The 11,812-nt window shown below is 49.5% G+C and overlaps 1 protein-coding gene across 2 annotated transcripts in view; it reads right to left on the bottom strand.

Annotated features, from left to right (window-relative positions):
- The window catches only part of PNPLA1 (patatin-like phospholipase domain containing 1), a 37,856-nt gene that overhangs the window by 8,191 nt on the left and 17,853 nt on the right, over positions 1-11,812 (bottom strand). The window contains exons 2-5 of one of the 2 annotated variants that reach the window (XM_011986584.1): positions 8,369-8,601; positions 6,492-6,557; positions 5,213-5,422; positions 4,187-4,247 (exon numbers count right to left, since the gene is read on the bottom strand). In XM_011986584.1, the coding sequence (XP_011841974.1) occupies positions 4,187-4,247; positions 5,213-5,422; positions 6,492-6,557; positions 8,369-8,601 (570 nt within the window). Of the gene's footprint in view, positions 1-4,186; positions 4,248-5,212; positions 5,447-6,491; positions 6,558-8,368; positions 8,602-11,812 lie in introns of those variants that run through there. The other variant, XM_011986585.1, reaches the window with a different exon arrangement.

Here is an 11,812-nt window from a genome sequence, read left to right as displayed (position 1 = left end):
AAAAAAAAAAAAAAAAAAGACCAAAAGTTTTGGAGGAATGGGAATGCTCATCCACTGCTGGTAGGAATGAAACATGGTACAACTGCTTTGGGAAACCATTTGGCAGTTTATTAAAAAGTCAAACATGTATTCTGGTTATATATCCAAAAGAATTGAAATAGCATCTGGAAGAGACATGTATACATCCATGGGCACTGCAGCATTATCCACAATAGCCGAAAGATGGAAGCAACCCCAGTGTCCCTTGTCAGATGGATGGACAAAGAAAACGTGGAATATATTTAGCTTTAAAAAGGAAGAAAATCGGCCGGGCGCGGCGGCTCACGTTTGTAATCACAGCACTTTGGGAGACCAAGGCGGGCGGATCATGAGGTCAGGAGATCGAGACCATCCTGGCCAAATGGTGAAACCCCATCTCTACTAAAAACACAAAAATTAGCTGGGCGTGGTGGCATGTACCTGTAGTCTCAGGTACTTAGGAAGCTGAGGCTGGAGAATCGCTTGAACCCAGGAGGCATAGGTTGCAATGAGCTGAGATCGTGCCACTGCCTGGGCAACAGAGCGAGACTCCGTCTCAAAAAAGGAAGAAAATCCTGTCACATGCTACAGCTGCAACAAGGATGAACCTTGAGGCCATTATGTTAGGTGAAATAAGCCAGTCACAAAAAGACAAATACTGCATGATTCCATTTATATGAGGTACCTAGTGTAGTCAAAATCATCGGCATAGAAAGTGGAATGGCGGTTGCAGGGGGCTGGAGGAAGACAAAAGGGGGAGTTGTTGATCAATGTGTGTAAAGGTTCAGTTTTGCAAGATGAAAACATTCTAGAGATCTGCTGCACAACAATATGAACATAGTTAACACAACTGAACTACGTGCTTAAAATTTGTTATGTGTTTTTTTACCACAATTAAAATATTTGTGGATGTATGTTAAACATGCATGTACCACGCAATCCCGTCATTCCATTTCTAGGTATTTACCCAAGAGAAATGAAAGCATATGTCCACACCAAGACTCATGTATGAGTGTTCACAGCAGCTTTATCCATAATAGCCCAAATCTGGAAATGACCTAAATGTCCATCAACAGGGGAATGGGTAAATGGGCTGTGGCATATGCATACAGTGGTATATTCAACTCTTTTAGTAGGTGAGCTGTGGTACATTCATACAGTGGCACGAAACGCAAAAAGGAACAAACTATTTATATATTCAACAACATGGATGAATCTCAAAATAATTATGCAGAGTGAAATAATTCAGATTTTAAAAAAAGAGTTCACATTGTAGTGAATTAATCTGTGATGGCAGAAAGCAGATCGGGGTTGCTTGGGAAAGGCAGGGGGTGAGGGAAGGTGGGAGGGATCATGAAAGGGCATGAGGAAATTTTGGGGATGACGAATTATTCACTATCTTAATTGTGGTGATGGTTTCACAGGGGTGTGTGTGTGTGTGTGTGTGTGTGTGTACAGAGAGGGAGACACTTACCAAACTGTGAGAGGGAAGAAGGGAGTCGGGGAGGAAGGCGGAAAAGAGGTTTGGCCAGGCATGCCTGAATGCCGGATGGATATTTTAGACATGGCATCCTCTGAGCTCCAACCTCACTCAGCACCCACGTTCATACATCTGTGTGGGGAATGCGGATTTTCAAGCACGCCAGCGTGCACTGCCCTTCCCTTTGGCAGGAGGCCGCTGCCAGGATGGGCCGAGTGTAGAGAGAGTGGCTTGCCTGGCAGCAGGAATAATTAATTCTCCTCCCTTGGGAGGGAGGAGAAAGAGGTTGTGAGAATGTGAGCTGAGAAATGGAGGGTGACACCTTTTGGGGTATAGTTTCCTACTGGAGGTGACCCCCCACCCAGAAAGCAGCCTGAGGGAGGCCAGGCGGACTCCCATTTTCTGTTCCCAGATGGCAGGTAGGGATAAGGGTGTGGCTCTGGAGACCAACTGCAATTTCTCAGTATGTGTCAGTAGTTCCTGTTCACATCTGATGCAGGGAGAAAAATCCACTCCCACCAAATCCAAGAGGACTGAGGTGGTGGAGGTGAAATCTGCGCTGAAAAAGCCGTGCTGTACACTGGCAAATTGGAAGAGGAAGCAAAAATAGTTGGTAGTCAGCACGAGACCACTTCTCCCTTAGGAGTTGTATCTGTTCCTACTTGGAGTGATTCCAGGGCCACTGAAGAAACCTGCCCCATCCATATACTGGCTCAATTTTGGGGGCGGATTCCTGATGTGCCACCATCAGGTTTCACCCAGCAGTAGGCTGGACTGACTGTGGCTAGGACTCAGCACGTCTCATGAGAGCTACCATTTATTTGAGCATTGTGCTAAGGTCTTGTGGCTTCGCTCCTTTAATCTTCGAAATAAAACCATAAGGTTCCATGATTAGGCCCCTTTTACAGATGAGGAAACTGAGGCCCCAGGAGATTAATTACCTGCTCAAGATCACACAGTTAGTAGGTGTCAGGAGCTAGGATCTAAACCCCCTTTTTCATAGATTAGGAAACCAAGCCTTAGAGAGGGGAAGCGATTATCCAGAGGTCACACAGCTATGGGTGAGGTGGGGGCCTTGAGCTACTTGCCTCTAGAGCCCAGGTTTTCTCCATCCTGCTCTCCTATCTGTCCAGCCTGTCCACCCCCCTTGTTGGGAGAAAGGACCCAGGAGAAAGCAGAGACAGGATAAGGGGAGTTTGGGAAGCAGGAAGGAATTTTGAAGAAGGGAAAAATAAGTGAACACCTCCTAGGAAGAAAATCTCATCCAACCCCTTAATCTCACCCACAGAGTATTTTTTAAAGCTACATACACAAAAAGTTTACCACAGAATTACTCATAATCACAAACATTTGGAAACTCAAAGGAATGATCAAGCAAATTTTTCTGTACAGCTATGATGGAATATTATACAACTGCCAAAAAAGACAGTCACAAAGACGTGTGGCAACAAGGAAAATGCTTCTGATGTAACATTAGGTAAACCCTTTGATCTAGTGATCCCTTTTTCTGAAAATAATTGATTCTAAATATGGCAAAGCTTTTGCTGATTTCTTTCTTTTTTTAAAGACAGGGTCTTGCCTATAATTCCAGCACTTTGGGAAGCCCAGAAGGGTGGATCATGAGGTCAGGAGATCGAGACCATCCTGGATAACACGGTGAAACCCCATCTCTACTACAAAAATACAAAAAACTAGCCGGGTGTGGTGGCGGGGTCCTAGCTACTCGGGAGGCTGAGGCAGGAGAATGGCATAAACCCAGGAGGCGGAGCTTGTGGTGAGCTGAGATCTGGCCACTGCACTCCAGCCTGGGCGACAGAGCGAGACTCCTTCTCAAAAAAAAAAAAAAAGACAGGGTCTCACTCTGTCGCCCAGAGTGGAGTGCAGTGGTGCAGTCATGGCTCGCTGCCGCCTTGACCTCAAGTAGCTTGGGCTATAAGCATGTGCCACCATGCCCAGTTAACTGTTTAATTTCTTGTAGAGATGGGAGTCTCACAATTGCCCAGGCTGGTCTCAAATTCCTGGGCTCAAGTGATCCTCCTGCCTTGGCTTCCTAAAGTGCTGAGATTACAGGCATGAGACACCACATCCAGTCTTGTTCATTTCTTGTAACAAAGATGTTTGCCATGGAGTTAGCACATAAAAGACATGTCATTGGAATTGTTTCTTCCACCCTGATAAAGCACAGAGAATATATAGGTGGAGGGACCACCATTCCAAACCTACACAGGGCAAAGGCTCTTCTCTGTGATTTGCTGGTCACTCAGAGTCTTACGCAAATATAAACTAGTGACATCTAGTTCTACCTTAATAATGCAATTTTACTGGAAAGAGAATAAAGTGGAAGAGAATGAAATGACATGAAAATGGAATTCTCCAGGGAGATCTGAACTCTGGATTTCCTAAATAGAGTTTTTACATTCATAAACATACATGTACAACTGTCCTAGACACTGTGCCCTTAGTTAACCCCAAAGCCCTCTTTACATGGAGATCCTATTTTCTAGACCCAGCGGTCTGGGCTGGGTGATGCAGCCTGTTAGATCCCCACCCCCATTTCCAGCTCTCCCAGGTGAAGGGCATCTCCAGGTCACAAATTTGGGGGGAATACCCCTCCACTCAGCCCTTCTACTGTTTGAACTGTCGCTACCCTCCAACACTGCCCTTGCCTGGGGCCCCACCGGTACTTACTCAGTCGCCTCAAGTACAAAACTGCATCCTCGTACCCTCGGTAGTAGTAATCGTGCAGGATCTGGGGGCGGGGCACCAGGAGAATAACCAAGGCTGTGGTGATGAAGGAAGCCACAGTTCCCCCGACCCAGGGCTGCTACTCCCATTGCTCTTGAACTTTATTTGATGGACTTTTCAAAACGTACCCATCCAGTGTCCCATCCCTCACTATATACTAAGAAGAATTGGGGAGCAATTCCTGGTCACACGCCCCAGTGATGCTGCGTTCATGAGTGACACTATTCAAGGTAGATCCTCAGCCTCCCCTGGGCGGGAAAGTGTTGGGTGCTCATGGCAGAACCAGATGAGGTGCATTGGGGCCATATGAAGAGCAAAGTTTGGAGCCTGAGTTCAGGTCTCTGGGCTGCCCCTTATTGGCTGTGTTGCTCTCACCTCTCACAGCCTCAATTTCTTCATCTACAAAATGGGGACAGCAATAATATTGGTCACAGAGGATGCTAGAGGATTACATGAGGTATTGCCCACAAAGCCTTTTCTGTAAAGGGCCAGATAGTAAATACTTATTTTGGGCTTTGCTGGCCACATGCAGTCTCTGCCTAATGTTCTTTTTCTTTTTCTTCTTTTTTTCCCCCATAACTCTCTAAAAATGGAAACCCCTTTCTTAGTTCACAGGCTGTACAAAAACAAGCCATAGGCTGGATATGGCCCGTGGGCTGCAGTTTGCCGACCCTTGCTTTGGTACATGAACTGTCTGAGTGGAAGGGTTCAGTTAATATTTCTATCAGCACTTCTGACATCATCTCGCTTTACAGGGGAGAATATTGAAGCCGAAAGAGCTTAAGGCACTTGTTCAAGGTCACATAGCTAGTTAGAAGCAAGGCCAGTAGGCAGGTCTAGGAGGAAGTTTAAGGGATCATTTGAGGGGAGGAGACTCAGATGGAACTTGAGCGGGCCCCAGTGGCTCTCTAACCCCACCCCTAGTCCCTGGTACCTTCCCCTACTCCCCAGACCCCTCCTGCCTCTCACCACCAGGTCCGGGGGGAACAATGCGTGGGTCATCCTGGCGATGTTCTCCAGGGAGAACTGGAAGGAGCAGTTGAACATGCGAAAGTCGTGGAAGATGGCGGGGCAGTCCCGGGGACAGATGTCCTGCTGCCCACTGAAGGTGGAGATGGTGATGGCGTCGGTCCAGAAGGCGCAGGGCTGCATGCCTGTGAAGCCCCCATCAATGTACCTCTGTGTGGGACAGAGTGAGAAATGCTCACCTGGGGCCAGAGTTCTCAGCCCCACTCGGAGTACCTCGAAATGGCCCATAGGACATGGTACCAGCTTCAAGGGCCCATCAAGGAAGGTCCAGAAGACCCTTGGGGATAAGCCTGGAGATGGAGGTCCTGGTGGGTGTGTGGTGTGCCCCTGGTCACTTGGTGAGTCCACACTGGCCTCTGGACTCCCAGCCTGGTGCTCTGTCCTGCACTGATCCTCCCTCCACTATCTTAGTGGCGCTGAGACTGGGGCTCCCAGGGCTCTGTGTGCAGGGGACCCATACTCTGGGTAAAGCAGGAGACGTGCCCCTCTGCCACAGCCCCACCACCTGTTCACCCACGAGCCCCGTCCTTTCTGGGGCTTCTGTTTTCTCACCTATGAATGAAGGATGACAAATACTGAGGCTCTAACTCTCAGGCTGGCTGACGTGCAATACGGGCTCCATCTACTACCTGAATCCTAGTCTCTGGCCCTAACTTTCTCTGCATATAAAATGAGGAAGGGGCATGAGCTAGACCATCACTACTCAGAGTGTGGCCCACCCACCAGCAGCATGGGCAGCACCTGAGGCTGGTTAGGGGCGGATCCTCAGGCCCTGCCCCAGATCGCCTGGATCAGAACTTGTGTAGTTTTACGAGACCCCGAGTGATTCACGGGCACATTAAAGTCTGTAAGGCCCTGGCCTAAAGGGCCTCAGAAAACATCCTCATCATTTGAGGTTCCAGGTCCCAGTGCTTCAGGGTCCACCTCCTCTGTTCCGAGAAGTCTGGGAAAGCCTGCCAAGCCTATGGAGCCTTGATTTGCCGGGCTCGGCAGTGGGTAGGCGGATCCAGAGAGGAGCCCACCCCAGCTGGAGAAGTTCATCTTAAAGACCCAGAAAGCCATCTACATTGGGAATTCTGAGTAACAACACGAGAAATTCTCCAACTCTAGGTCCTCCCACTGCATTCTGAGACCACCCTCCTGCTCCCCCAGGTGTGAGTCACAGGGACCCGAGGTCCCCTGGATCCCGGTTCACCCCTCACCATGATGGAGCACTCACCACACCGCGGTAAGTCGGGGGGATGAGGCCGCAGTACACGGGGACGAAGCAGCTGCAGTATAGGGCCTGTATGGAGAGAACAGGGCTGAGATGCCGGAGGCCCGGGGGGCGGGGTGGGGACGGCTCGTCTGTCAGCTGCTGGGCCATCCACCACCAGGCCGGACCTCCTTAAATCCTAAGTGAAGGTGCCGCATTGGGAAGCAAAGCTCCGAGTTCAATTCCTGGCCTGGTCCTCACTAATGGGGTCCTTGGTAACCTACTTGGTCCGTCTGGCCCTGACATCCCAGCATTAAAGTGGGAGGGGGTCCTCAATAGCTTCAGGGTTCCTTCTGATGCTGAACTTTCATGAATCCAGTGGGATTCAACAACCACTAATGTGTGTCAGCAAAGGAGGCTGAGAGGCCCACCCTTGGGAGTGCCCTACAGGGGGGAGTGAGCAAGTGGGTGACGGTGCAGTGAGGTGACAGGGGCTTGGTGGGGGTGAGCATGGGCACTGTGGCTCCACAAGAGGGGTGCAGGCAGGGTGGGAGGGGATGAAGGCAAGTGCCCTGGCGGGAGAGACTGGGTTTCAGCAGCAGGCGAAGCAGCGTAGGAAGGAGGGAGGGGATCCCGGGCAGAGGGAGCGGCAGGTACGAAGGCCCAGAGGTCTGGCTTGTGTGTGGTTTGCTAGGGTTGGCATGGTAGGAATGGAAGGTGGGGGAGAGGGCCGGGGAGAGAAAACTGCAGCAGTGGGCGATGAAGTCGGAACGGGGGTGGGCGTGAGGAGGCAGATCTGGAAGAGCCGGCTGCTGATAAACCCAGGGGGCCATGAGGAGTGGAGGAGGTGTCCGTGCACACTGCCTATTAATCCCTCATCCCCAGGATTACTGCCAGGCCAGTATGGGATGCAGATGAGGAGGCAAAGGCCCTGTATGTGGGGAAGGAAGGAGAGTGGAGATGTGGGGTGGAGGCCATGCAGCTTGACCCCTTTGTCCCGAAAGACAATGGGACCTATCTGCAGCCCTCTCCAGCAATCATTGTTCATAACTGAAGTTCATATTAATGAGCTTAGGGCAGTGCACTCAGGATTAGCATGCACTTTTCTTTTTTTTTCTTTTTTTTTTTTTTTTGAGACGGAGTCTCGCTCTGTCACCCAGGCTGGAGTGCAGTGGCCGGATCTCAGCTCACTGCAAGCTCCGCCTCCCGGGTTCACGCCATTCTCCTGCCTCAGCCTCCCGAGTAGCTGGGACTATAGGCGCCCGCCACCTCGCCCGGCTAGTTTTTTGTATTTTTTTAGTAGAGACGGGGTTTCACCGGGTTAGCCAGGATGGTCTCGATCTCCTGACCTCGTGATCCGCCCGTCTCGGCCTCCCAAAGTGCTGGGATTATAGGCTTGAGCCACCGCGCCCGGCCTAGCATGCACTTTTCTAAGTGATAACTGATTTGGTAGCAATTCAATCCCTTATCAAGAGCCACTGGAAGTGAGGGGGCAGAAAGGGGGCATGGGGGCCCGTCTCCCCTGACTGTTCTCACAAACTGTGAGTAATTCAGAGAGGATGCAGGGCAGCCCAGCCTGGAAGGCCCTGAAAGAGCCCCGGGCCCTCTGCAGGTCACACCTGGGCCTCTGGGAAGCTTCAGGCTTAGCACAGAGGGCCGGACAGGACGGACGTGAAGGCCGAAGCATTGAGGGTGGTGGTCAAGCCTGGTTTGTCCTGGGCTTCTGTGTCCATCTCATCTAACACTGCACCTTGCACAGGGAGACACTGGGGGCATGAAGCAAGGGCAGGACTAGGGAAGTGAGGCAGATGGGTGAGGCATCGGGCTGGGTGGTGGAGAGAGAGCAGGAGCAGCCCTCCCACGCCCCCTCTTTGGCCCGCCCTCCCTCCCAGCCCCCTTGCCTCAATGAGCTCCTCCTTGGACGTGAACTCTGAAACCACCACACTCTCCCCGTCCGTGAAGCGGGTGAGGCTCACATGGAGCTTTCCCGTGGTGACCTTGTAGGAGTCCTCGGGCAGGACCCGGTACAGAAACTGCCTCATCATCTGCACCATCTTGCAGGACGGGGACAAGGGCCCCAGGAAGGATTTCTTCACCTCAGCCACACCCACATTGAGGACTCTGAGGTACTCATCTGCGAAGGAAGCAGAGAAGAGGGGGTGGTCGGCGCCACCCAGTGGCCAGGGGCCAAGGGAGGTCTAGGGTGGTTTCTCCAACTCATCCAACAAATGGGGAAACCTAGAATTCGGGAGCTGGGAAAGCCCCAGGAATCGGCCTGCTGTCCCGCACATGAGGAAAGCAAGACACTGAGGAAGGAAGTCGCTGGCTCCAGAGAGCCCAGAGCTAGGCGATGGTGGAGCTGGACCCAGGCGTCCTGACCTTTGTCCAGGAGTCGCTACGTGACAGACACCTTCTTATCAACAGCTAAAGGAACACTTTACCCCAACCCCAAATAGCTTTCCACAACTTCTTGTCACTCTGCCTGGAAGTCCACTGCCAGACCACAGTTCTGGGATCCTGTATGAGATTCCTATGAAAACACTGGTGCAGTTGGAAGCTGTTCCCAAGTGATGCCCTGGGATACTTGCTTTGTGCCCATTGAGTCTGTGGGCAGGGAGGGGGTGCTGGCCTTGGGCCGGTGAATCACGTGGAGGAGGTGAACTTTGTCTTGAAACCATTGCGTCACCTTTCCTTTATGGCCCTGGTCCAGGTCTGAGAGGGAGATGACCCTGAGATATGGAGTATGTAAGGCTCGCCTGTGCCATGTGCTCAGAGGGCAGATGTGCTATTCAGGGTGGCAGAAGAGGGTGTGATGTTCCCCACCCCAAGTCCCCAGAATCCCACCAGGGAAGTCTGTGTTGTCAGCTTAATAAGAAGTGATAACTTGCTTAATTCCCACAACAGTACTGGGAGATAGGTATTTCTATCCTCCTTTTACTGATCAGGAAACTGAGGCTCAGCTAGGTAATATAACTTTCCCAGGGTCAGCGTCAGCCAGTTAGTAAGTGGATAAAGTTAGCATTTCAACCTAGGTTGTGTGACCCCAGAGCCTGGGCTCCTTCTACTACGCTAAGCCAAAAGCTTCTTCTGGAGCTGAGCCCACACCTACTTTTTGCTGACCACTGCTCATCTCTACCCTGTGCAAGCCTTTGGGAAAATCAGGAGTGAAGATAGCTCTGGAAAGGATTGCTAACTTTTTAAAACAAACATTTATTTGTAAAACATGCTGTAATACGCTATAGTGAAGAACTTTCTTACAGTTAGTGTCATGTAGCAATGGCTACAAGGGAAGCTGTGTGGTCATGAGTTTTCCGCCATGGGAGGTAACCAGGCAGAGGCTGGATAAGTACCTCTGTCAGAGAGTTTATCAAAAAGATTCCTGCATGAGTGGTAGGGCTAAGATTCCTTCCAGTTTTGAGATTCTGGGATTCTCACAGGCACCTTGCAATACATCTGGGAAGTAATCAGTGTGCCTTACTCGCCTATTTGTAAACAGAGCAGCTGAGACACAGAGCGGTTAAGTGATTTGCCCAAAGTCACATGGCAATTTGGGGACAAGCCAAAACTAAGGATGCCCTACTTCTTTTGTATTTTACAGTTTACAGATTATTCACCCCAGTCCTGGAGGTAAGATAAGAAGCTTCAGCACCATTTTACAGATGCAGAAACTCACACAGAGAAAAGGTAAGTGTCTTGCCTGAGGTCAGGCAGCCAGGCAGTGATTTTTCTGACTCCATACCCCACCTTCTTTCCCTGGGATTTGGACTGATCTCAGGAATGAAGAGGCTGAGCAAGCCTGGGTTGCCATGGTGACAGCCTTTTTTTTTTTTTCTTCCAACCTTCAGAATTACACCTGCTTATGTGTAGTAGGGACTGCCCTAAGCAATGGAGCATCATAGCTGTTACCCTCCTACAGAGGAGGGTGCTCCTGGGAGGCAGAAAGGCCCTACAGTTTTAGTAAGGTTAGACTTACCATGTGCCAACAGTGGTAAACAGTGTCTGCCCTCAAGGGAGGGCAGAGGCTAACCCACTCACAGGTGATGCAGCAACTGCTCATTTGGATACCAAGGTGTTGGATCACTGAGGTCTCGCCCATAAGACCAGTCAGGATGGGGAGTCAAGCCGGGGCAGGGAATTCTTAGTGAGCAGCTTAACACCTTGCAAGGGTCAATGGCTTTTCCCATGATGCCTGGGAGCCAGGAACGCCTGATCTCCCAGCAGAAGCCACCCCTGGGAGGGAAGCAAGGAAATTTGTTCTTATTACAAAACTCAGACATGCTTATTATGGAAAAACTTTTAAAAATGCAGATAAGCAGAAAAAAAATTAAAATGTCTTAGAATCCCTCCTCCTAGTGACTAACATTTGGTCTGTCTCCTTAAACTATGTATTTTATTTTTATTCATACTTATAAAGGGTCATACAATACATACTATTTGTAATTTGCTTCTTTCACCTAATCTGTTGTGAATGTTTTTCTAGGTCAACAAATATTCATTTATAACCTAATTTGTTTTTTCAAATAAGGTTTTGTTCTGTCACCCAAGCTGGACACCATGATAGCTCACTGCACCCTGGAATGCCTGGCTCAAGCAATCCTCTCACCTCAGCCTCCTGAGTAGCTGAGATTACAGGCATGTGCCACCATACCCAGCTAACTTTTTTATTTTTGTAAAAATAGGATCTCATTATGTTGCCCAGGCTGGTCTTGAACTCCTGGTCTCAAACAATCCTTCCACTTTGGTCTCCCAAAGTGCTGGGATTATAGGCATGAACCACTGCACCCAGCCTATACTCTAATATTAAAAGCAGTATGGGAAACTGTTGTAAGGTTATACCATTATTTATTGATCAGGAAACCAAGAGTGGTTAGCTATTTAGTTTGTTTCATTGCTTTTCTAAATAAATGATGCAATGAACAATCTCATGCTAACTTCTTTATCCATATACTTATTTTCCTTAGGATAAATTCCTAGAAGTGAGAATGCTAGGTCAAAGGCATGCATATTTAAAGTCTTATAATGTTTACTTTAATGGTGGCTTTAGTATATTATTCATCTACAGTCAACTTACCTATTCAGTGGTGGGAGTGGGTGACAGGAACAAAACATGGGACTAAATAATGGAAACAGTGTCGACATTCCAAAGTACTGACATCTGAAAATGGTGCTATCTGGAAATTAGCAATGCTCTAGCCAGTCATGTAGCCTGGGAGGAAGAGGGCAGGAAGTTGTCTGATTCTCTCAGTCTAGCTCTGCTGCTGCTGGCTAAAGCCACACACCAAAAGATACTGTTAGCTCTGCATCTTCTTAGTTCTCTCCAAGTGTGTGTGTGTGTGGGGGGGGGG

This window comes from Mandrillus leucophaeus, unplaced genomic scaffold (genome assembly GCF_000951045.1).
Source record: "Mandrillus leucophaeus isolate KB7577 unplaced genomic scaffold, Mleu.le_1.0 Scaffold3, whole genome shotgun sequence".
Classification (NCBI taxonomy): Eukaryota; Metazoa; Chordata; class Mammalia; order Primates; family Cercopithecidae; genus Mandrillus; species Mandrillus leucophaeus.
This window is presented reverse-complemented; position numbering and strand designations above follow the sequence as displayed.